This window comes from Perca fluviatilis, chromosome 16 (genome assembly GCF_010015445.1).
Source record: "Perca fluviatilis chromosome 16, GENO_Pfluv_1.0, whole genome shotgun sequence".
Lineage (NCBI taxonomy): Eukaryota > Metazoa > Chordata > Actinopteri > Perciformes > Percidae > Perca > Perca fluviatilis.
In genome coordinates, this window is record NC_053127.1 from 1,652,419 (window position 1) to 1,678,856 (window position 26,438).

The 26,438-nt window shown below is 43.2% G+C and overlaps 1 protein-coding gene across 1 annotated transcript; it reads left to right on the forward strand.

The window, feature by feature from the left end:
* Positions 1-6,081: 6,081 nt before the first annotated feature.
* Positions 6,082-26,225, forward strand: LOC120544230. The gene is made up of 5 exons (XM_039777855.1): positions 6,082-6,271; positions 6,733-6,786; positions 24,426-24,560; positions 25,743-25,931; positions 26,155-26,225. Exons 1-5 carry the CDS (start codon positions 6,097-6,099, stop codon positions 26,223-26,225), a joined length of 624 nt encoding a protein of 207 aa, XP_039633789.1. The 5' UTR covers positions 6,082-6,096.
* Positions 26,226-26,438: the final 213 nt, after the last annotated feature.

Sequence of the window (26,438 nt, forward strand, 5' to 3'; positions counted from 1 at the left end):
AGTGGAATAAATTGTCTAATAAAAATGTATTAACAATGCTCATGTTAATTAAGGTATTAATTGATGCATTATTTACCATTAGTTGATGCCTTAACTAATTGTTAATCACAGTTAACTAAGATGTATATTTTAACATTAGGTAATGTACTAAAAAGACTAAACGGGAAATAACAGCTAGCTAAAGTGTCTAAGTAAAACCTTAGTTGATGTTAATTAAGGTATTTCCTAATATTATTAGGTGGTTGATAAATATTATTCAGTTTGATAGCATGTATGTATTAAGGTTCATAGCCAAGCCATGTCATTATGAGAAAACAGTTTTTAACAGTCAAGGCTTGTTACTGCATTAACTAATGGTAAAATAGACACCTTAGTTAACTGTGATTAACAGTTAGTTAAGGCATCAACTAATGGTAAATAAGGCATCAATTAATACCTTAGTTAACATGAGCATTGTTAATAAATGTTTATTAGACAATTTATTCAACTTTTAATAACAGTTAGTTAATGCTTATTAATGCATTAACTAATGCTAATTAATGTACCCTTGTTGTAAAGTGTTACTGAACAATCACTCCGCTAAGCTGGAGGCCAGAGATGTCATATTTTACTGAGGAAACAAAGAGCAGACAGTGTTTCTACACAACTTCACATCCTGGTCCTGAGAGGACAGCGGTTGACTCATGTTTGAGATTAAAGTACATGTGATGAACTGTAAAATGTATTTAGCAGCATGTGTGTAAATAACTTCAAACATTAGGGTGTTTTGTTGCAGATGTTCCCATGAACTTCACTCCATTTTAGTTTGAATAAGTTGTCTTTGTGTCTTTGTTACTGAAGCTCATGATACAGCACGTTTCAGAGGAAGTGGAACCTGAGTTTTCAGCTCTTTATTATATTATAATGCAGAGAGCCTGCAGCTGCAGAGAGAGTTGTTGGAGACCGCTTATCAATGCCATTGCTATCCCTTTTTTTATTAGCTTCATTCTTAATTGTACAAAAGTTCAAATACAAAGGTACACACAGATGCATGATGTGATTGTGTGAGTGTGTGTGTGTTTTGCTTGTAAATAACTCGTCTTACCTTTTTATTACCCACATCTGTCCTGTAGCTCTCTCACTGTGTAGTAATGTTGACCCTCCAGGAAGCCCAAAGTTTCAGCCAACTGTCCATATCCACCCTGGATGTTTGATGGGTGATCTGCAGCTTCAGCTGTGGAAGCAGACGGAGAAGCAGCTCCAGCAGCAGTAGCTCCTCCGAGGCCAGGAGAGGAACGGAGGGAGCCTTCTCCATCACGTTTCACCGCTATGAACCAACTTTTTAGCTTTCCTTTTGAGCAGGTAACTACCGTAGCATGCACAGTTCAACATGCCCCCCCCCGAAAAAAACAACTTACATTCTGATCCACTACAAAGCAGTCAAAGGGACCGATACTGTAATACAACAAAACCATCGTATTGGATGGTTATCGGCCAATGTGACTCATCGACAATCAGCATCTGTTATTTTATATGGACACAAATAAATCTTTGGTGTTTCTACACTGACATCTCTGCAGTAAGATGATGTCACATTTCATATCACATATATAAACATAATAAAGTCACATTAAGAGAAAGTTGATAGTTTAGTTAATATAATTCATAAAGATGTTCTTTCTGTATTCATCTCAATGAATTGAATTTAAAACCTGCAGATTATTTGAGCTGTGTTCTCTCAATAAAGGAACTTATTTCATGTTTTTTTAGAATGCTGCTGGCTCACCTGTACAGGTAACGGCACACTTCCTGTCTCCTAAAGGACCCTTTATGACAGCAGTGATGAGGAGAGGAGGCCTGACCCCTGACCCAGAGCCAGACTGTTCCCAAACCCCCTGATCAATGGTCCAAACCCTTTCAGATCCCCGCTGGGAGACAGACTGTTATATTAAAGTTATATTAAAGATACTCAGACTACATGTTAAACCCTTTTTCTCTCTGTGTATCAGAATACCTGGCTCTCGAGGCGGCAGTGGAGAGAATGTTTAACATTTTTGTTAATAAAATCTGGTTTTGCTGAAAACTCTTGAAACTGACTTCCTGTTCCTTTATTCTAAAATGTAAATGTTCATGTTTCTGGACTTGTGTTGCTTGTTTTAGGGGAAAAAAAAGATATGTTAGGTGGAGGAAACCCTGCACATGTTCTTCTTTTTCACAGAAGTGAGCAAGTCTTTCAGTTTACTGATCCAATAACATCAGAACTTCTGGCAGCTTGTGATGGTATTATTTGGGGCGGATCTCTTAATGTGTTTGATTGACATTATCATTATTATTATCATTATTATTGACATTATGATCAAATGCCTCCACTGCACATACAACTACCCACACACACCCTCTCTCTTGTCTCTGGATGTTTCCTCTCCTCTCTGAATAATGTGTGTATGACACGTCAGCCTCCGTGGTTTTGGAGTCATGTAAAGGACATTGATTACTGGATAGAGAGTAGGGCCCTATTTCAGAAAGCAGGTTTAGTGAAAACTCTGAGTTTGTTAACCCTGAGATGAGGCAAACTCTGAGTTTTCTGTTTCAGAAAGGGAGGTAACTTCACCTCAGAGTCAGTTACCACGGTAACTGAGCCTGTGAACCTAACCTGGTCGGGAGCAGGTTTTCTTCAAGAAACCTTGAGTTTCTCTCAGTCTCCTCCCTCTGACACAGTGCTCTCTCATTTCCTCATTCATTCATTCAGTCTGGATCACGCGCATTTTAGCGCAGTTTGTTATCGGCATGAATATAAAAATATTATGTTGGTTTATTAACCATGTTAGGCAGACTATAAAACATTTTATATCTCAAAACATGGCATTTCCTTTTGTCGACGATCCCGTTGATGAAGAAGGTGCTTCACTTCGCAGGGTGTTATATGTCAGGAGATGATATTGAAGCCCCAACATTTTAATTTTCAGATAACTTCCTATTTGAGCGGTATCGTTTTTCTTCCCAGTCGATCAGTTATGTAGCCCAGGCTACATAACCTTATCCATCCTCATATCACTAACGTCACCCATCTATGCTCTTACATCTCAGCAGATTATAGAAGAGTGTGACTTGATCGTTCTGAAACGTGTTTCAAACGTTTTTAAAAGGTATTCCACAGTATTGAGAGAGAATGATGTAAACCCTTTGAAATAAAAGATTATGGATTACAATTATGTCTGTTAATGATGGTGCTGCAGCCTCAGAATGTGATTAGTAGGTGTAGTACTTTTTCGTCCGCAGTGTTGCACCTAAATTAAATAGATTATAGGTTCAATACCATTTCACCAGTAATATTAGGCTATGCTTATGATTAAATATGATATCCACTATAATGGAATATACACATTTACTCTAGCAGCAATTTTCTCCCACGCAAATTCTCTCTTTTGCAGCAGCCGCTGTGTTTTGTTTTTTTTTCTCGCTTTGTGCGCATGAGTATTTCCGCCGACCTGTTTGTTTGTGGTTATTGCCATGGTGAATCTTTGTATCATGGCTCCATTCATGCTGCCTTTTTATTGTGGTGGTGCACACGCATGAACCTACTCTGAGTTGATTGAACCAACTCATATCAGCTGTTCTGAAACCGAAAACTCCTGCAGTAACTCCTAAGTACCTGAACACTTGAAATAACGACTTGTCAGCACAGTGAATACTTCTTCTTAGGCCATCCTCAACCTGACGCATTCAGACTCTGGCCCATACCAAGAGGCAGGGCTGGACTGGCCATCTGGCATACCGGGCATTTTCCCAGTCGGCCGACGAACTTTTGGACCGAATCGCTCATATAAATGGGCCTTTTTTTTGGGCCAAGACGGATTTGATGCGACTTTTACCTCAATAACCCTCGCTGCGCCCTCTCTCCCCGCGGGGAGGGGCAGGGCCCCCTGCTCCCGGTGCAGCTGTCAAACAGAGCGGACTGTCCTCAGTGTGCCCTAACCGCATTGCGTTGCCAGGGTGGGGATCGGCTCACGTAAAAAGGCAGTGTTGGCAATCCATCCGACCCGTCTTGAAACACGGACCAAGGAGTCTAAACGGGCGCGAGTCAGAGGGTCGCCCCGTAGCGCATTGAAAGTGAGGGCCAGCGCGCGCCGGCTGAGGAGGGATCCTGCGTGTGAGCCTGTGCGAGGACGATGCAGATAAATATGACTTTTTCAGCTGATATAAAATTCACCTCTTTTGATTAATTCTATTGAATCGGTATATTCAGATTTATTCCAAATTGTCATTTCTCGTGATTCTCTCCCCTGAGAGACTACTCTTAATTTGGTGGATGGGTCAATAATTTCTCTGTATCCTATTGAACAACCACTGGAAGAACCTTTGCACCATGTTTCCTGGAGGACAACAATAGTCATGTTTCCATCAACGTATGCAAGTATTGCATTAGAAAATGTTGCTGGAAACGGCAAAATCGCTTGAGGTGGTTTTTGGCTTTTAAAAAAAAAAGTTAATACATAAAATGGGAGATGGAAACAACTTTGCCAAATAAGTTGTGACCTAGCGAACATGTAAGTCACAAGACACAGTTGGCCAACTTGTACAATGCTACCTCTCTCTTTTTAGCCAAAGAACTTAACTTCTAAACTCTTTGATTTAGCAAGACGGTACTTTTATCTTTTTTATGACATTTTAAAAGTTTGCTTAAAATTCGCTTGACAATTAAATGGAAACATGACTAATGTCATAATCACAGGGCTCTCAAGTGTCACGCATTGAGCGTGACAGTCACTAATTTCGGTCTTTTGTCACGCACTCCCGCCACACATTGTATTTATCACGCGGAAAAACTATTTAAAATAAATTGAATATGCCGCAGCGCCCAAAATTTCTCTGGCCGCGCTGCTCTCACTATGGAACCGGCAGGAATCAAGCGCGTCTCCCCTGGAGTTCTTAGTCGAGCCTGCCACTTATCAGCCAATCAAAAAAAAGAAAGGGGCTACACAATAGCCAATCAGAAAATAGCACTATTGTATCTGGGTAAGATTTAACGCAACAGCCAATGAAAAAAAAGCATAGAGCAGCGTACAGACACTTCTCTAAACATTCGCTCATTCAGAGACCAGAGACCCAAACGGGGCTCTGTGTCTGTCAGACGGTCTGAGATCTACTGTCTCAGCAGAGCAATCACGTTAATGCACAGCAGATTATTTTGAAATATATTGACTATTATAACTTTATTTTTGTCATTTTTATTTGTGCCATGTGTCAAATCTTTTCTTTTGTAAATCTGAGCAATTATTAATAATAACAAAAACACTAATAATAATAATAATATTAATGAAACACCCCTACTCCTGCGACTCGTCCAACCCGCCACCAATCTATGATCTTTTTTTTTTGTGGGGGGGAGGGGGTGTCACTCTTGCCTGTCTTCAAAACTTGAGAGCCCTGTAATCAAACAGGACTCTGGTGCTTTCTTCTGACTTCCGGTACCGCCATGATGCCAGGCGAGAGGAATGTACTATGTTATGTTCGATTTGACATTGAATGTATGAATTTCTGGGTTCCCAGTTGGAAACTATATATGTGTCTATAGCATAGACTGTGTAAAACAGCTCTATGGTTGGAAATGTCAACTCTGAAAGATATAACGTTATTTGCTCTATGAAAGACATTGACAAAGACTAAAACTAAGGACATTTACTCCAAATGTTGCAAACAAACATTACAGTTTTAGTTATTGTTTTTTTGTAATGCCTCGTTTTTATTTTTAATTCAGTTAACGACAATGTTTTTTCCCTTCTAGTTTTCATAATTTTGTTCGTTTTCATTGAGGATTATAATCTTGGTCAACATACAAACACATGGGAAGATAAGGCCAAGTTTAAAGGTACCCTTTAACAATGTAATCATAGATCATCGATGTGTTTATCTTCCCTTGAAAATGTTCTGTGATACGAGGAAGAAGTGGTTACACCCTTGTTAATCAAACTGATGTTGACACAGCATGTGAAATATGATAGAATTGGTACACATCATTTGTCACAATGTAAATTCTGTTTTTTTCTCTGGGCTTCTATATAAAGCTCACACAGGTTTAGAGACGGCACAATTCAACATTAAGCTGCCAGTGTGAGGATGGAGATCTCTGTGAGTTTTACGCTGTTGCTGCTGCTCGGCGCCGTCGTCCCAAGTGAAAATGTTGAAAGCCAGCAGCCTTTTCCTCAAGACATCTACGCTGCACTGAAAGAGATGACCGCTTCGTTGGTTCAACTGAAGGCGGACATGACGCTGTTGCAAAGAGAGACTCAAGGTACAGCATGAACAGCTTGCATTGTGTCATAGCAAAAAAACAGAAATATCCAAAAGGAGAGGAATAAGTATTTTTCTATGTAGTGGAGCAAAGTAGGGCTGAAACTACTGATTATTTTTATCGTGGATTAATGTGTGATTATGTTTTAGATGAATGGATTAGTTGTTTTGTCTCTAAAATGTTAATCAGTGTTTCCCAGAGCCCAAGATGACGTCCTCAAAGGTGTTGTTTGGTCCACACGTCAAATGTATTTAGTTTCCTGTCACAGAGAAGAGAAGAAACTAGAAAATATTCAGATATAACAAGCTGACATCACACAACTTTCACTGGTTTTACATAATAACTGACTCAAACCGATTCATAAATTATCGAAATAGTTTGAGAGTAATTTAGTAATGACTAATCCATTAATCTTTTCAGCTCTAGAGCAATGTCTAAAGAAACTGTCTCTGACTTTTCAGAACAAGCAGCACTGCTGAACACTGTTGTGGACAAGCTGAATCAACAACCGAAAGGTATTGTTCACTGATCATTTTTCTTGCTGCCGGCTGCTTCTGCTGCTGAGAGATTTACAGCGAGACATTTTATTTTTACTAAATTCAATCATGGTGGCCAAACGCTTCCAACTTCTGGTAAATTTAGGAGAAATCTACACACAAAAATAGACAAAGTTTAATGAAAAGTATAGCTGCAAGCAGACATGACGGGGCCAAGCAGTACAATAGCATGAATGGCGTTGCCATGGCATGAGCAAGCAATCACAGCAACTTGTGCAATTGGATAAAGAATGGCTGAGATATCAGCTCATCTACTTTGTTACAGTGCCCCTAGAGGCTGAATTACACCAATGTCCTTGTGTGTTCTCACAATAAAGTGCCAATTGCCTGTACCAAGTTTGTTTTCGATACATGAAAGCATTGCTGAGATATGAGCCTACTTCCTGTGACTATAGCACCCAATTAGTGATCAAAAGACCCCAAATTGATTATGCCTCCTCAGGATGTGGTCCTAAGTCCATGTAACAAGTTTGGTTTTGATATGTGAAAGCATTGCAGAGATATGAGCTGATTTCCTGTAACTCTAGCGCCCCCCCCTAGTGGTCAAAGGTCACCAAATGTGTTGTGTGTCCTCATAATGGGGTCCCAAGTCCATATAGTAAGTTTGGTTTCTATACATAAAAGCATTGCTGAAATAAGACCCTACTTACTGTGATTATAGCGCCCCCATAGTGGTCAAAAGTCAAAAACATTCTTGAACCTCCTCCTAATTGGGTCATGAATCCAAGTATTGAGATTGTTTTTTATACGTAAAAGCCTCCCCGAGATATGAGTTAACTTCCTGTTTAGCGGCTTCGCCGTCGATTTCAATTGGTTGTGACGGCAAACGCTTTTGAACATCAATACGCAATGGAATAACTTTTGTGTGGCTTGGTCTGAAGATCATCTGTGCCAAGTTTCGTGAAAATTAGACAAATTTTGTGACCTGTCCTGCATAACCTGTATCACGACGCTGGTTATCAACTAGTTAAGTCAACTCAGGGTTTCCCAATCCAGCGGCGTGCGCATTCACATAAAAGAGGCGATGTTTGCGCACCACGACCAATCGCAAACATCTACCAGAGCCGCATATTTTAAACAAGAAGAGCAAACTATAATTCTACATAAATATGAAGAACACAAACACGTTTTTTTAATCACAACGCTTATCCTATCAATATCACTTCCAGTGGTGTAGTCTACGTGATAGTAAGCTCCAGGATTTCTATATAGGTTATACCCACTTAAAAATGCCCAATGACACGTAACAACATAGGCTACTTTCCATTATATTTTTGATAAATTTTGAATCTGTGAAAGGGGCCGTGTTCATTTCACAGAATTCTGTGAGACCAGGTTGTTCCAAATATATCCTGTGGTTCAAAATCGGGCATACGGTTCAAAAGTTAACTTTGACCCATTGGTGGCGCTACACTGCCTGTGGTGCAGACCTGAAACTTGGTGAAATGAATTATGTCCCGAATCAATGTGCCAAATTTCACAACTTTTTACTGTACTGCCATAGCCTCCCATGGCAGAGGAAAGATGTGTAATAATAAGAAAAGGTAGAATTACTATATATACTGTATATACTATACATGTTGTCTTTCCACGCATCTAACCCTAACCGTGAATGAATGGTGGCAGTGAACGACAAACTGAACTGAACATTTCACAAATGTTGTGTTTTGTCCTTAAGGGCCTCCATAGAACAAGACATCTTAATTTAAATGTTAACCCCTGCTGCTTTCAGCTTCTGTAACGATGAATTGCTTTAAATGTCAAGTTTCAATGACAGATAAAAAATGTTATGGTTTTGCCTTTTCTTGGAGGATATTTTGTTTTTTATTGTTATTTATGTTATTCTGCCCTCTTATTTATGGTTCTCTATTACACCCGTTCTATATATGAACATTGTATCTTCTGAAATTGAGTCTTAAAGACGTGAAGATAACGTGAATAAACTGAACTGAATATATTTATAGAGAAAGGTCAGAATCTTGACACATATACATGAAAATATTCTGATTCAAAACAACCACATCTATTCATTTTGAATGTATGATCCCATAACTATAACATTTTCAAAAGCCAATTCAATATTCTGTTTCTATTTTAAACAGAATATTCTAAATACTAAACGTTAAGGAATGTAGTAAATTAAAGGTCCCATGGCATGAAAATTTCACTTTATGAGGGTTTTTAACATTAATATGAGTTCCCCCAGCCTGCCTATGGTCCCCCAGTGGCTAGAAATGGTGATAGGTGTAAACCGAGCCCTGGGTATCCTGCTCTGCCTTTGAGAAAATGAAAGCTCAGATGGACCAATCAGGAATCTTCTCCTTGTGAGGTCATAAGGAGCAAGGTTACCTCCCCTTTCTCTGCTTTGCCCGCCCAGAGAATTTGGCCCACCCATGAGAGAGAGACTTCATGGCTTTCAAACGAGCAAAGTGGCAGTTGGTCAAGGCCACACCCCCACCCTCCACCTTGCCCCCCCCCCTCCTCCTCAATAGTCCTTTAAACACTTTGATTACATAGGACTCAAAATGATCAGTTTAATATTTGATGATTTTTAAAATAGCATTGTTTTCTCTCTTGCTCTCTCTCTCTCTCTCTCCCTCCCTATCTCTCTGTCTCTCTCTGTTTTTCTCTCTTTCTGTCTCTCTGTCTCTCTCTCTCTTTCTGTTTCTCTCTCTCTGAGTGAATGGCGGATTGAGTGTGGAGAGCGTGGTTTGTGCTGATTTGTTTCAGCGTGTGTGAGTTTATCTTAGTCTTTTTTTCTCTTATTTTTGTGTGTTTATATGTGTTTATATGTGGATCTGCCAGCGACTGAGGCACCGTTGGTGGCGGGGGCCGTGCCTCCCGCCACCTCGGTGGTTGATGGAGATGTGATGGCGGATCTACCGGCACCGTTGGTCGTGCCGATGGTGGCGATTTTGCCGGTGGCGGTAGATTTGCCGGGAACGGTGGCCCAGGGTACTCCGGTGGTCGTGATTCCCCTCTTGATTGATGGCCCCTCCACTTCAGGTGATGAGGCAATGAGTACACAAAAACAGATCAATGATCAAAGTAAAATAAATGAGGGTGTGAACACAGTAGAGGTGAATGAAATTGTGTCAGTGAGTTTGGATCTGCTGGTGGATGACGAGGAGATGTCTGATGAGGAAGGGCTGAAGATTGCACAGAAGAGAACATTGATCAATTCTGTGCCAAATCACTCAAACGCTAAGAAAACAAGTACTACACACTCCACCAGAGTCAGAAAGTGATTTTATTATGACTCAGGAGGACCAGCTGATCACTCATCAGACTCCTTATCTGCCAGCTGATATTAAAAAGTTTCTGGAGAGCACTAAGGGAGCCAGGCTGCCCGTAGTAGAGGAGCACTTCCCTGATCTCAGGCTGTTGATCCAGTCAGCTCGGCCTCTCACCAGGAAGTCTGGTGAAGAAGTGCTCACAGATCAGGACTGAAGTACCTCTGAGTTTTCTTGGGGGATGAGACCTATGTCCCTCAGTGTCTTATCTCTTTTAAGTTTTCTGTTTATGCAGATGATTTGATTGTTTTGATAAACTCACAAAGAGATATTGATGTTTTAAAAGATGTTCTGGAAGATTTTGGTTTTATTTCATCTGCAAGAGTGAACTGGGGGAAGAGTAAGGCTGTGATGGTGGGGGAGAGTTTGGGGGATTGGCTCAGGCTGCCAGGTGCTTTAGTCTGGAAAAAGGGAGGACTGAAGTACCTCTGAGTTTTCTTGGGGGATGAGACCTATGTCCAAAAGAATTGGGATAATGTTTTGGAGACTGTTAAAGGTCTTCTCAATGGATGGAAGTGGCTACTGCCAAAAATGTCCTACCGGGGCCGTGTCCTTATTTTAAGTAACTTGGTCTCGTCTTCCTTGTGGCATCGAATGGCCTGCGTTGACCCCCCGGCCTCTCTCGGCCTGGATTTTAATTTGTTTTTAATGGACACTAACAACGTGAGCACGTTGTCTCTGCCGGGTTTTTATAGAAGGGTTCTTATTGTGTGGAACTTGCTGAGGAGACTGAGAGCGGAGCAGGCGGACTCTCTGCATTGGCTCCTGCAGGAACCTGTGCTGTTTGGGACGGTGCTGGATTATCCTGGCTGGGGAGGAGCAACTGTATCCAGGGTGCTGAAAACTGCAGGGATTTCCACTCTGGGTCAGGTGGTGGAGCTGGCTGGGCCTCGGCTGGACGACCCCATCCATCTGGCTGCTCGACTTGGTCTCAGGTCGGTCCGGGTCACAGGGCAACTTTTGGAGTACTGGAGACACAAGTTGACTGGACATGAATGGTCCCTCCTAGACTAGTTTGCTCCCGGTTTATAAAGCCTGTGGGGGTCCTCTGTTGGAGCCGGTGCGGGCCGTCTCTTTGGAGAATGCCTCAGGAAAAGGTTTTTATGGTCTTCTGGTGAAAGCATTGAATAAGACCAAGCTGAATGGACGGACTGACACTCCATGGAGGAGTCACCTTGGTCTGAATCCGAGTTTTAGACCTGCATGGAGGTCTATCTATAAACCTCCACTGTCTAAAAGACATGCAGACTACAGTGGAGGATCCTTCATGGGATTATTGCCTGCAACAAATAGGTTTTTGTCTGTGGTTTTAATTACAGTCGCCATCACAAGTAAAAGTGCCAGGTTCTGAATTTTGTTTTGGGTCAGGCCAAGATGGCGATGTATGTGAGCCGGAGGAGGAAGGTGGAGGACGATTTAAATGTTGAAGCTCTCCTTGTGTGTATAAATGCAATCAAATCCAGACTGCTGGTGGATTTTAGCTTTTATAAAGCTGCTGGAGACCTGAACTGGTTCCAGCAGGTCTGGGGGTTTAATCAGGTTCTCTGTACTGTCTCAGAAGAGAAACTGACCTTTGGAGATGTGCTCATGTAGTTTATTTATTTTCAAAATGTGTTCTGATGTAATTTATTGGGGCTTGAAATAGAATGAAAAAGAGCGGCAAATAAAGCTGTTTTCAAAATTTCTTCTCTCTGCTCTCCCTCTTTTTCTTTTTTTTTTTTTTTTCTCTCTCTCCCTTTTTTTTTTTTTTTTTTCTATATTCTCTATATATATTTATTATATTCTTTTCTTATATATATATATATATATATATATATATGTTATTTTTTTTTATATACTATGTGTATATTTATTTTTATTTTTTTATCCCCTATTGCTGTATCTCTTTATATATATTTTATTTTTTTTTTTTTTCTATTTTTTTTTTTCTCTTGTTATTTATCTCTTTATCTCTATATATGCGTATAGTTGGAGGTTTTATATAAACCACCGTTAACTAAAAGAGTAGCTGACCTCCAGTGGAGAGTGTTACACGGGATAGTGGCAGTCAAGAAGTTCCTGTCTGTCATTAGTCCTGGGGTTAGTTCCGGTCTGTCATTAGTCCTGGGGTTAGTTCCTGTCTGTCATTAGTCCTGGGTTTAGTTCCTGTCTGTCATTAGTCCTGGAGTTAGTTCCTGTCTGTCATTAGTCCTGGTGTTAGTTTCTGTCTGTCATTAGTCCTGGTGTTAGTTTCTGTCTGTCATTAGTCCTGGGGTTAGTTCCTGTCTGTCATTAGTCCTGGTGTTAGTTCCTGTCTGTCATTAGTCCTGGAGTTAGTTCCTGTCTGTCATTAGTCCTGGTGTTAGTTCCTGTCTGTCATTAGTCCTGGGCTTAGTTCCTGTCTGTCATTAGTCCTGGGGTTTTAGGGATGTTTTTATTTTTTTTTGGAAAGGTTTTAGAGACAGAAGGAGAGATTTTAATTAATTGAGGCAGTGGTGAGACATTGGGAAGGTTGAAATCAGGCAGCTTTGTCAGCAGTACACTCTGAATGTTTCTCGAGACATTGCCAAATCTATGAACGATCTGGAGATAACTATAGTGGACATGCAGAGTTCTGCAGAGTCCACAGGAAATCGAGGATGTATTGAGGACCTCAAGTCTAAAAAAGCCATCTTGGCAGACCTGCTGGGCATGAGAGCACAGGGGGCACTGATCCGGTCCCGTTTTCAGACTGTTGCTTTAATGGACTCTCCAACTAAGTTCTTTTTTAGTTTGGAGAAGAAGAATGGCCAGAGCCGGATGATCCATGCTCTGAGATCAGAAGGAGGACAGCCGTTAACGACAGCTTCGCAGATCTGAGAGAGAGCTGTGGACTTCTACTCTGATCTCTACAGCACAGAGTACACAGAGGATGACGAGGCTTTCACCAGGTTCTGCAGGGACCTGCCCACAGTTTCTGGGGACGACAATGTGGAGCTGGAGGGGCCCCTGATGGAGGAAGAGGTGTCTAGAGCTCTACAAAGCATGCAGGGGGGAAAGGCCCCTGAGATTGATGGTATCCCTCCAGGGTTTTATAAAACTTTCTGGGACGTAATGAAAACTGACATTTTCGATGTTTTTATGGAAAGTTTTGATGGTTGTTCCCTTCCGCAGAGTTGCGGGAGGGCAGTGCTGACCCTCCTCCCGAAGAAAGGGGACCTACAGGACATTAAGAACTGGAGGCCAGTCACTCTGCTGTGTGCAGATTATAAGATGCTGTCTAAAGTCCTGGCATCCAGGCTGAAGGTGGTGTTGGACCGGGTCATTCATAGGACCCAAACATACTGTGTGCCCGGCAGGTCCATTGTTGACAATGTGTCACTAATTCGGGATATTTTGGCTGTCTCTGCTTCATTGGGCGTAGACACTGGTCTGGTTTCTTTGGACCAGGAAAAGGCGTTTGACCGGGTTGAGCACCGTTACCTGTGGAAAGTTCTGGAGAGGTTCGGCCTCAGCCCTGGTTTCATCGCCAAGATAAAGGTAATGTACGAGAACATTGAGAGTGTGCTGAAGATTAATGGAGGTTTGTGTAAACCCTTCAAGGTAAACCGGGGGATAAGACAGGGCTGCTCAATGTCTGGGATGTTGTACGCCTTATCCATTGAACCCATGCTGCATAATGTCCGCTCTGGCATCAATGGCCTGTTTTTACCTGGTTTTACTACACCTTTTACTGTATCGGCCTACGCAGACGACATCATAGTTTTTACTAAAAACCAACAAGATGTAGATAGTTTAGGACGTATTGTTCAGACGTTTCAGGAAATTTCTGCTGCCAAGGTCAACTGGGCCAAAAGTGAAGCCCTGGCAGTGGGGAGCTGGGCTGGAGGGCTCAGCTGCTTTTTAAAAGATTCGACAGAATCCACACAACGTAGCGAGAGAGGCAAGTCATTCCACAGCCTAGGAGCCACTGCTTGGAATGACCGATCCCCTCTAGTTTTAAAATTAGTGCGGGGAACCACTAATAGCATCTGACCTAATGATCTCAGACTACGGGTGGGAGTATGAAGCTGTATCAAATCAGAGATGTAGAAAGGAACTTGACCGTGCAAGGCTCTGAAAGTAATGACAAGAATTTTAAATTGAATTCTATACTGGACTGGTAACCAGTGAAGTGCTGCTAAAACAGGCGTGATGTGTGCTCTTTTGTTAATGTGCATTAAAAGCCTTGCAGCAGAGTTCTGAACAGTCTGGAGACGATAAAGCTGGTTCTTAATCAGACAAGTAAAAAGACTGTTACAGTAATCTAAGCGTGAAGAAATGAAAGCATGAATGATCATCTCTAATTCATCCTTAGTGACAAGTGGTCTTAACTTAGAGATATTTCTCAGGTGGAAGAAACAGTTCCTAACTAATAATTTAGAGTGGTGATCCAATGACATAGCTGAGTCAAAAACCACACCTAAGCTCCTGAGACTCGGCTGGACAGACAAGCCTAAGTCCCCAATATGATGCTTTATCTCAGGGATACGACTTTCAGGGGCAATAATTAGAGTTTCTGTTTTTTCTAAGTTCAAAAGCAGAAAGTTGTCACATAACCACTGTTTGATACTAGACAAACAGTTTATTTAAGATGACAGTTTGGAGAACTCAGTTTCCTTAAAAGAACAGTAAAGTTGGATATCATCCGCATAGAGATGGTACGATATGTCTCTAAATTGACTAATTATCTGTCCTAAAGGAAATATATACAAGAGGAACAGAATAGGTCCCAAGACAGACCCCTGAGGTATCCCACACGACAACTCTGCAGTTTCAGACAATATCTGATTAACATGAACACTAAAACGTCTAACAGAAAGGTAGGATGAGAACCATTTTAAAACTGATCCAGACATCCCAACCAGATCACGAAGTCTATTTATCATAATGGTATGATCGATAGTGTCAAACGCAGAAGAAAGGTCCAATAGGACCAAAACTGTTACATCCTTTGAATCAGCTGACATCATAATATCACTAGAGATTTTTAGAAGTGCAGTTTCCGTAGAATGCCTTTTACGGAAACCAGACTGGAATTTATCAAACAGCTCGTGCTTCTCTAAGAAAAGGCTGGGAAGGAGTCATTGAAAAGGTGGAGGGGACGTTGGGAAAATGGAGGTGGCTGCTTCCCCACATGTCGTACAGAGGAAGGGTGCTAATCATAAATAACTTGGTGGCGTCCAGCCTCTGGCACAAGTTAAAATGTATGGAGCCCCCTGCTGGCCTTTTAAAAACAATACAGTCGATGATTTTAAAGTTTTTTTGGGACATGATGCACTGGGTTCCCAAATGTGTTTTATATCTGCCGAAAGAGGAGGGAGGGCAGGGTTTGGTGGACTTGGAGAGCCAGACTGCTGCTTTTAGATTACAGTTTATACAGAGGTTTTTATATGAAAATGATGATGTCGTCTGGAGGCCCGTAGCCAGCACCATTTTAAGGGGGGTGGCAGGTCTGGGTCTTGATGCCTCGTTGTTTTTAGTAGACTGTGGTTTTATCTCGTTGTGTAAATTGCCTTCGTTTTACCAAGGACTTTTTAAAGCATGGACACGTTTTAAATGGACCAGACTAGAACCTGCAGCATCTCTGTTCTGGCTCCTGGAGGAGCCTCTGGTGTGGGGGGCCCGGCTGGATCTCAAGGATGGAAGCAGGCCTGGACTCACGGAGAGGCTGATGAGGGCTGGGGTGACCACGTTGAAGGGAATCGTGGAGGCTGCGGGTCCTGGGTTCCTGAACACCGAGGCAGTGGCCTCTCTGCTGGGCCTGAGGTCGGCCCGCCACACCAGAACCATCCTGAACGAGTGGATGAACAGACTGGACAGTGGAGAGACAGAGATGCTGCGGGACTATTTTAATGGGACAGTAATTCCCGTTCCTGGAGACCCCTGTCCAGACCTTGGTTTTTTAATTAATAATACTGACTCACCAGCACAACATACACCACGTGGTGCTGATTTACATATTCAGACTGGGAAAGGTCTGTATAGGAACTGTGTTTTGGCCACCCACCATAAGAAGCTGAGTGAGAGGAAGGACATGGTGTGGAAGGACAGACTGCTGAAAGACAGGAAACCAGTGTGGAGAGTCTTGTATAAGCCTCCCCTGAACAAGAGGTCTGGAGACCTGCAGTGGAGGATCCTCCACGGGGCTCTGGCCGTGAATGTGTTTCTGTCTTAAGATTAATCCCACCATGTCCTCCACGTGTCCTTTCTGTCTCCACCCTGAGACCATCACCCACTGCTATCTGGACTGTTACAGGCTGAAACCTCTTTTTAACATTTAAAAAAATGTGTTTATATATTGTGGAGAGGTTTTTAGTGAGACTGCTTTTATTTTTGGTTCTGGCTACAGAAAGAAAAATGCAAATAAGTGGCAAATGTTGAATTTTATTGTGGGTCAGGCCAAATTGTCAATTTATAAAAGTCGGAAAAACCAGATAGAGAACGTGTGTGGACTAGAGCTGACCAAGCTGTACGTGGCTCTGGTGAAGGCCAGAGTGAGAGTGGACTTCAGGTTCCTCTCTCTGATGAAAGACATAACGCAGTTTTTAGACCAGTGGTGTTTCACCTCAGCTCTGTGTTCTGTGAAGGACGATGAGCTCATCTTTCATTCTGTGTTTTTATGAGATTATTTATTTATTACATGTGGTTTTAATTGGTTTTGTGCATCTAAGAACAATATGATGTTCGGGTAGAGAAAGAAATGTCTTTCTGAAAAATAAAAGTTTTGTAAAAATCAAAATCAAATCTCTCTGTCTCTCTCTCTTTCTCTCTGTCTCTCTCTCTCTCTCTTTCTCTCTCTGTCTCTTTCTCTCTCTCTCTCTCTCCATCTCTCTCTCTCTCTCCCTGTCTCTCTCTCTCTCTCTCTCTCTCTCTCTGTCTCTGTGTGAGCGGATGCGTGAGTGTGTGTGCAGAGTGAGTCTCAGGAGCGTGTGAGTTTCTATCTTTGTTTTTCTCTTTATTTTGGGTTTTGTATGTGTTTATTTGGTTGTGTGGTGGTTAGTTATTAGTTGGTGGAGGGTTTAGTTCGGGTAGTTTGGTTGTCAGCCGGGTATAATGCCCGTGGCTGGCGGCCATGCGGTGCTAGAGAGCTAACACGCCGACATCGCGGTGAGTTTTCCCGCATGTGGGCTGTTCAGTCGAGGAGGCCAGCTATGCTGTCGGGGGGGTAGTGGGGTTTGACAGTGTGCTGTCGGCCTCCCGTATGAACAGGGCCGTGGTGATTTTCCTGGATGATGTGGTGAAGGTTGACACTGTGGTGGAGAAAGGTGTTGTGATCCGGGATACTTTCACCCGGTTCTCCCGCTGGTGAGCCCGGCTAAACGGATCACCGTTTCAAACGCTCCTCCGTTCATTAAAACTGACGATTTGGCCAGAGAGCTGTCGCGGTACGGCCAGCTGATGTCTCCCATTAAAATGGTTCCGCTCGGGTGCAAGTCACCAAAACTCAGGCACGTAATGTGCACAGAAGACAAGTCTTCATGATTTTAAAGACACCACGCGCGGATCTAAATCTAACGTTCAGTTTTAAAGTTGCGGCGCTTCACTTATGTTGTGTTTTGCAACGTCGGATACGATGAAGTGTTGTTGGATGGAGGGAGAGGGTCATTTGGTCCATTCCTGTCGCGCGCCGGTCCCGATGGGCCGGGGCGGGGTCGAGAGGCCCCCGGTCCCGGATCCGGCCCCCGGTCCCGATGGGCCGGGTGGTTCGGCCGACCGGACCGCAGAGCCGCCTCCGGGGGGCTCAGACTCAGATGTTGCGCCTCCTGCGGCTGACTCAGACTCGGCAGGTGTGCAACAGAGTGCAGAAACTGCACAGGTTACAGAGCCAGTCACGCAGGAAAAAGAGAGAGATGTTGAACATAATGAGAGTGGAAATGAAGGCCATACCCAGTCTAATGACAAAGCAGACAATAACAAACAGACAGGGAAAAAGAAAGGCAGTGCTAAAGGAAAAGGCTGCAGTCAAAATGTTATTAATGTGGCTGATGTTGATTTGGCTGATAATCTGTCTGAAGAGATGGAGATCATTAAAGGTTCCAGCAAAAGAAAAAGCAGTGCTCACAAGGAGCAGAGTGAGTCAAAAGCTAAAAAGCTGCTGGAGGATCTGAGTGATGAGGATGAGGATGATGAGGAGGAATGTGAGTGGACTGCATCCCAAGCAGAAGAGTTAACTCTTTATCCTCTGGGTAAAATTAAGAAGTTCCTGCAGGACACTAAAGGGATCAAGGCAGTTAAGACTGAGCAGTTCTTCCCTGATCTGAGAGGGTTCATCAGGTCTGTGGCCTGGCTCAGGACAGATACAGAAGGGTTCACTAAACAAGAGGGTTACCGCCTCAAGAAACTGGTCACCAAAGTCAGAGCTCAACTGATTGAGGATGATGATTAAGTGTAATATGTTTCTTCACATACATGTTGTGTGTGTTTTTGTTTTTGCTCTTTCCTTTTTAATGGCGGAACTAAAAATTGGATCTTTAAACATTAATGGAGCAAGAAGCGATGTTAAAAGAGCTTCTCTTTTTAAACTGATGGAGTTAAAAAACCTTGATGTTATTTTTTTGCAAGAGACTCACAGTGATGTGGAGAATGAGAGTGAGTGGAGGAAGCAGTGGCCGGGGGAGGTTATTCTCAGCCATAAGGCCTCTAACAGTGGGGGTCGGGGTGCTCTTCTTTAAGGGCTTTCGCGCCCTCTTTAGTGTGGAGGAGATCATGTGTGGGCATATTATAAAAATTAAGGTTCAGTATGAAAATGTAAACCTTATTTTTGTAAACGTGTACGCTCCAGTTCTGGCCATTGAACGAATGACATTTTTAAACCTTTTGTGTGATGTCATTCAGGATTGCACTGATGATTTTTTGTTTTTGGGAGGTGATTTTAACTGCACAGAGAACCCCACTTTAGACCGAAACCACCTGGAGCCTCATCCTGCCTCCTCAGCCCGACTCAGGCGTCTGATGGAGGGCTGTGAGCTGAAGGGTGTGTGGAGAGGGTTTCACCTGAACACCAGGCAGTACACCTGGAGTCACTCCAGAGACAACATGTTGTCTTTGGCCAGGCTGGACAGGTTTTATTGTTTTAAACACCATTTTGATGTTTTTAAGCAGTGTGTAATTACTCCTGTTGGTTTTAGTGACCATTGTCTTGTCCAGTGCTTTGTTTATATTCAAAATGTAAAATTGCACAGCGCATATTGGCACTTTAATACTGGACTTTTAAACGATAACTCTTTTAAAGAGGGGTTTGCGTGTGTGTGGGGTATACACCAGAGCCAAAAGTCCAGTTTCCCATCGTTGCAGCAGTGGTGGGATATTGGGAAGGTTCAGGTGAAACTTTTTTGTCAGCAATATACTCGCAATGTCACCAAGCACATTACCAGGTCTCTTCAAGACCTAGAGATTGACGTAGTGGAATTACAGGAGTTGGTGGATTCCACAGGACATCAAGGGCATGTTGAAGCTCTTAAAGTCAAAAAGGCTGCTTTAGCCAACCTGTTGGGCATCACAGCACAGGGGGCTCTGGTCCGCTGCCGCTTCATGAACGCCTCCCAGATGGATGCCCCCTCGCAGTTCTTCTTTGGTCTGAAGCGAAAGAACGGGCAGAGAAAGATCATCCACTCCCTTCGCTCCGCAGATGGAGGTACGATCACGGGGACGCCTGAGATCAGGAGGTATGCCACGTCGTTTTATAAAGACCGGTTCGGAGAGAAGTATGTGGAAGACGCTGAGTCAGCTGCTCCTTTCTACGATGGCCTTCCTCCGGTGGGAGCTGATAACAACAATGTGCTGGATGACCATCTGTCCCTGAACGAGCTGCATGTTGCTCTTGTTTCTCTGCTGTGTGGGGACTACAAGATCTTGTCCAAAGCTCTCGCTTCTCGGCTTCGGGAGGTGATGAGTGAAGTGGTTCATATCGACCAGACCTACTGTGTGCCCGGCAGGTTAATGAGTGATAATATCACTCTAGTTCGGCATGTTTTGGACGTCTCTAGCTCACTGGGTATGGATACTGGTCTTATTTCCATAGACCAGGAAAAGGCTTTTGACCGGGTTGAACATCAGTACTTGTGGCACACGCTCAATGCTTTTGGCTTCAGCCCAGGTTTCATAGCTAAGATTCGGGTACTGACATTGCGAGTATATTGAAGGTTAATGGTGGTTTGGCTGCACCTTTTAATGTGCAGAGAGGGGTCCGGCAGGGATGCTCTCGGTCGGGGATGCTTTATTCCCTGGCTATTGAGCCTCTGCTTCATAAACTCAGGAATGAACATTTGGGTGTCTATTTTCCTGGGTGTGCTTCAGCTGTTAAACTTTCAGCTTATGCTGACGATGTCGTGATTGTTTTAAATAAACAAACAGATATCAATACTTTGGTAGCGAATGTGAGTGTTTTTAATCACATCTCTTCTGCCAAGGTTAATTGGGCTAAGAGTGAAGCGGTGGTGGTGGGGGATAGGTTGCAGGGCACTATCTCTCCCAGGAGGGCTAACCTGGAAGAAAGGAGGGATAAAGTTTTTGGGAGTGTTTTTGGGTGAGGACTGTGTTGCAAAAAAACTGGGATAACGCTCTGGAGAAGATAGAAGGCCGGTTAAAGAAATGGAAGTGGCTCTTACCGAGCATGTCCTACAGAGGGAGGACTCTGGTTATCAACAATCTGCTGGCTTCCTCTCTGTGGCATAAACTGTCTTGTGTGGACCCCCCTTCTAATTTGCTTGCTAAAATTCAAGCTGTTTTAGTTAATTTCTTTTGGGACAAGCTGCATTGGATTCCCCAGTCTGTTCTGTTCCTTCCACTGGAAAAAGGAGGACAAGGTCTGAATCATTTGGCCAGCAGGGGCGCTGCTTTCCGCCTGCAGTTCCTCCAGAGGCTGCTCTATGGCCCTAAGGACCTGGTCTGGAGACCTCTGGCCCACTGGGTGCTGAACAGTTTTAAAGGTTTTGGATTAACGGATTCGCTGTTCCCGATGGACGCAAGGAAGCTGAGTGTCCAGTTTTTACCTCCTTTCTATCGAGGCGTGTTCACCGTGTGGAAGCTGGTGGTCAAGGAGAGACGGCTGCAAGGTGACTCCCTACACTGGCTGCTTCAGGAGCCGGTGGTCTACGGGGACCAGCTGGATTACCCCTGCTGGGCTGGTTCAGCCATCACGGACACGTTCTGCAGAGCACGGGTGCTCACCCTGGGGACGGTGGTGGACATCACAGGACATAAACTAGACAATGCTGCTGCTTTGGCAGCTGTTCTGGGGGTGAGATCCGTCAGGATCATCACCAAACTGTTGGACTACTGGAAGCACAAACTGACCGGACATGAATCCATACTGTTGGAGCAATATACTGGTGGTCTGACCACACCTCAGACTGATGACTCCTTCCCTGATTTATTTGTCCGTCCATGTCTGGATCACTATGTTGGTCGTTTTTTAAAGTGCCCATATTATGAAAAAATCACTTTATCTGGGATTTGGGGTGTTCTTTTGTGTCTCTGGTGCTTCCACACACATACAAACTTTGAAAAAGATCCATCCATGCTGTTTTGAGGGAGATATACGGTTTCTGAATGTGTCCTGCCTTCAGTCTCCTGGTGAGCTGTTCAAAATCGGCTCGGACTGTGACGTCACAATCCGAAATGAGCTGGCTAACCACAACCGTTAGCTCGTAGCGTTAGCATTAGCATGCTAACGCTAATGCTAACACTAGCATGGTACCTCGTTCTCAATAGCAAAGCACTGCTACAACACACACAAGTTCACCATAATCTACAAAAGAACTACTTACATGTGCGCCCTCTCAGACCTACTGTGTGCCCGGCAGGTCCATGGTGTACAATGTCCACCTCATTCGGGATGTTTTGGAGGTCTCCAGCTCGTTGGGGTTTAACACTGGTCTGATTTCTCTGGACCAGGAAAAGGCTTTTGACCGCGTTGAACACAGCTTCCTCTGGAAAGTAATGGGGAAGTTTGGGTTCAGCGCTGGTTTCATAGCCAAGATCCAGGTGTTGTACAGTGAGGTTGAGAGTGTGCTGAAGTTTAACAGCAGTCTGTGTGCTCCTTTTAGAGTGTGTAGAGGCGTCCGGCAGGGCTGTGCTCTGTCCGGGATGCTCTACGCACTCTCCCTAGAACCCCTCCTCTGCAGACTACGCCATACCATTGAAGGTCTGATTTTACCTGCTTTTAGTGAGAACATGGTTTTATCGGCTTATGCTGATGACGTCATTGTTTTTATTAAGAGCCAGCATGAGTTGGATATTTTAGAAAACACTGTTTCGGGTTTTAATATTTTATGATTATTTTGTGGGTGAAATGTATATTTTATGGGTGAACTGGCAAAAAAGTGAAGAGGCATGACGGTCTCCCGGTTCTCCCCCAAAACCTGGTCTGGAAACGAGACGGCCTGAAATATCTCGGTCTATTCCTCGGAAATGAGGTCCTGATGCGGAGAAACTGGGAGACCGTCATGGAGAAAATTGAAAATAAAATTAACAAATGGAAGTGGCTACTCCCTCAGATGTCTTATAGAGGTAGAGTTTTGGTTTTAAATAATCTTGTTGCATCCCTGTTGTGGCACCGTTTAGCTTATGTGGACCCCCCGTCAGGTCTACTAGCTCAGATACAGCGAAAAATGGTAGATTGTTTTTGGGTGCCACAGGGGGGTGCTGTTTTTACCAAGAGAGGAGGGGTGACAGGGCCTTGTTCACCTGGCCAGCAGAACGGCCACTTTCAGGCTTCAGTTTATACAGAAGTTTCTGACGGGGCCGCCTGACTTGGTGTGGAGGAACGTGACCAGCTGTATCCTCAGACATGTGAGTAAACTGGGGCTGGATGCTGCTCTGTTTTTAACTGATCCTACATTTTTAAAGTTAAGTGGGTTTCCTCCTTTTTATCAGGGCGTTTTTAAATCGTGGGCCCTTTTTAACTGTACGTTGAATGATAGGTCTGACTCTCTGCACTGGTTGTTGAAGGAGCCGCTGGTCAACGGGAGCAGACTGGACATCTGCAGCGGGATGCCCGGGCTGCTGGCAGCCCTGAACCGATCCAGGACCCTGAGCCTGCAGCAGCTGGTGGAGGCAGCAGGGCCTCAACTATCGGGGGCCGGGGCTCTGGGCTCTCTCCTGGGTATGACCTCCATCCGGGTCACACAACGAATCCTCAACCTATGGACCCAGAAGCTGAGTGGGAGAGAGAGGATGCTCCTCATGGAGTACCGCCGGGTGGAGGCTACGCCAGACTCCACAGACCCATTCCCAGAAGTCTACATGAGCCCAGAGTTTGGAGAGGAGACCGGCCCCCTGCTAGCTGTCAGTAGCCCGGGCAAGCTTACCCTGCACGGAGCAGACAAAGTGACACTCTACCAGAACTGCGTGAAAGCCATCAATAAAAAAGGACTGAGTGGCAGACCCCCACTGTCTGGAATGACAGGTTGGGGGGGGGACATCCTTGTCCCCAGTGGAGGGTTTTATATAAGCCTCCCCTCAAAAAACGGACCGCTGACCTCCAGTGGAGGATTTTACATGGTGCTGTCGCCTCCAATGCTTTTATCTCTGTTCTTAACCCGACTGTTCTTAGCCAGTGCCTGTTCTGTAACCTGCGAGAGACTGTTTACCATATGTTTACTGGGTGTAAGAGACTCACTGAGGTCTTCTCTCTTTTAACATTGTTTTTTAGTCTTTTTAACGTAGTTTTTACTGAGAGGGTTTTTATTATGGGAGCTGTCTATAAAAAGGCACAAAAAGAAAAATGGCAGCTCCTGAACTACCTTTCAGGGGAAGCCAAAATGGCGATTTACATTAGCAGAAAGAACAGGGTGGAGAACAGGGAGGGGCAGGAGGCCAGGGCAGTCTGGCTCTGTAATATCAGGGCCAGACTCTGGTTAGAGTTCAGGTTCTACAAACATATCGGAGACATTGATGCTTTTAAACTACGTTGGTGTTTTAATGATATTGTTTGTTCTGTGGTTGATGATCAGCTGGTTTTTGCAAAAGTTTTTATCGGATATTTTTTTTTAAATACAACTACTGAGATTTTAATGCAATTGCACTTTATTTAATTGTGAACATGCACAAATTATAATTATGTAAATAAAGTGTTTTGTAAAAATCAAAAAAATAAAAATCTCTCTCTGTCTCTTTCTCTCTCTCTCTCTCTCTCTCTCTCTCTCTCTCTCTCTCTCTCTCTGTCTCTCTCCCTCTCTCTCTCTCTCTCTCTTTGTCTCTCTCTCTCTCTCTCTCTCTCTCTCCGTCTCTCTCTCTCTCCTCTCTCTCTGTCTCTCTCCCTCTCTCCCTGTCTCTCTCTCTTTGTCTCTCTTTCTCTCTCAGTCCAACAGGTTGCATTCTCAGCTGCTTTGCTGAGTGGAGGCCAATTAGCAACTATTGGACCCTTTCCCATGGACACTCTTCTGATCTTCAAACACGTTATCACCAACATCGGAAATGCCTACAACTCAAACACAGGTAGCTCTGATACTCTAACAATACATTTTAGGGATGCACCAATATGAACAATGAACACAGAGTAATTCAATTTGGCCAATTACCAATATCGATATGATCTTTATAATACAAGTTTCTATGATAATTACATGTTATACTATGTATACTGAAAAATGTGTAAACACTGTATTTGTAAAAGTAATGTATTTCTTTCTGAAAAAAACATTTGAAAAAGCCAATAAATTATGGATTATTATTCCAAGTGTCTGAAGACATTATTAAAAGGATCCCCCAAGTTTTTATTAAAGATTAAGATCCTTTTAGTTTAACATGAAACAGCCCCGAAATCACCATCACCAAACCCACCAGACTCCATGTAAATAATCAGGACTTTTAGCGTGTATAGAGCCAGCATATCTCCACCAGACTCCATGTAAATAATCAGGACTTTTAGCATGTATAGAGCCAGCATATCTCCACCGACTCCATGTTAATAATCAGATATTTAAGAGTCATTGTAATATTAGCTACATACTACAAGTATAGCATATCTGCACTTTGTGTTATAGAGCCAGCATATCTCCACCAGACTCCATGTAAATAATCAGGACTTTTAGCGTGTATAGAGCCAGCATATTTCCACCAGACTCCATGTAAATAATTAGGACTTTTAGTGTGTATAGAGCCAGCATATCTCCACCAGACTCCATGTAAATAATCAGGACTTTTAGCGTGTATAGAGCCAGCATATCTCCAGACTCCATGTAAATAATCAGGACTTTTAGCGTGTATAGAGCCAGCATATCTCCACCACACTCCATGTAAATAATCAGGACTTTTAGTGTGTATAGAGCCAGCATATCTCCAGACTCCATGTAAATAATCAGGACATTTAGCGTGTATAGAGCCAGCATATCTCCACCAGACTCCATGTAAATAATCAGGACTTTTAGCGTGTATAGAGCCAGCATATCTCCACCAGACTCCATGTAAATAATTAGGACTTTTAGCGTGTATAGAGCCAGCATATCTCCACATGTAAATGGGTGAATTAAGAGTTTATTCCAACCAAACCAGAGTGGTGATTGTTGGAACAGTGGAAAGATGAACCAAGACATCCCAAATACATTTCACTGATAAGTTGCTGTTCAAACGCTTTCTTAAATTTCTATTTGCAAAATGACAAACATAAATATCCAACAGGTCTGTTCACTGCCCCGGTGAGAGGAGCGTACAACTTTGAGTGGTGGCTCGCTGTAAATGTCAACATCGGCCGCGCTGCAGGTGCTGTCTTGTTCAAGAACTCAGAGAAGATTTTCATGTCATGGGGGCAACACGGTGTTTCTAATGGTGCCACACTGTTGCTGGAGGTGGGAGACATTGTGTTCATGCGTTTTTGTTGTCTTAAACAAGTCTTCATAGCACTTCATAGATTTAATCTGATTTCATCTGCATACAAATAATAAGTAATAATTGTAGAAAGGAGTCTTTTGTCCTTCAAATATAAAGTGACAAATGTTTCTGATTCTCTCTTGTTTCTGTCATTTTAATCAAATAATAAACAAAGATCATTGCAATTATATCTGTGAATGTTTCTTTAATCTGCTTGTTTCAGCAACACACACAGGAACTTGTTACTTCCTGGTAGCAGAGAGGGAAATATATCACTGTAATCACAAACAATGACCTCAGTCTGAAATCTAAACTCTCAGCAGGTAAACTGCAGTCTGGAGTTTATTTTAAAGCCAGGCACTTAACAGACAGAAACATCTTTCACACCAGTAGAAAGAAAACATGTATTTGACTTCACTTTGACTATTTGTGTCTTAAACTTCTCCAAGGATGTTTCTCCGTTGAACTGAACATATTTAGGGTAACTCTCTCTAGACCTTTCTGATT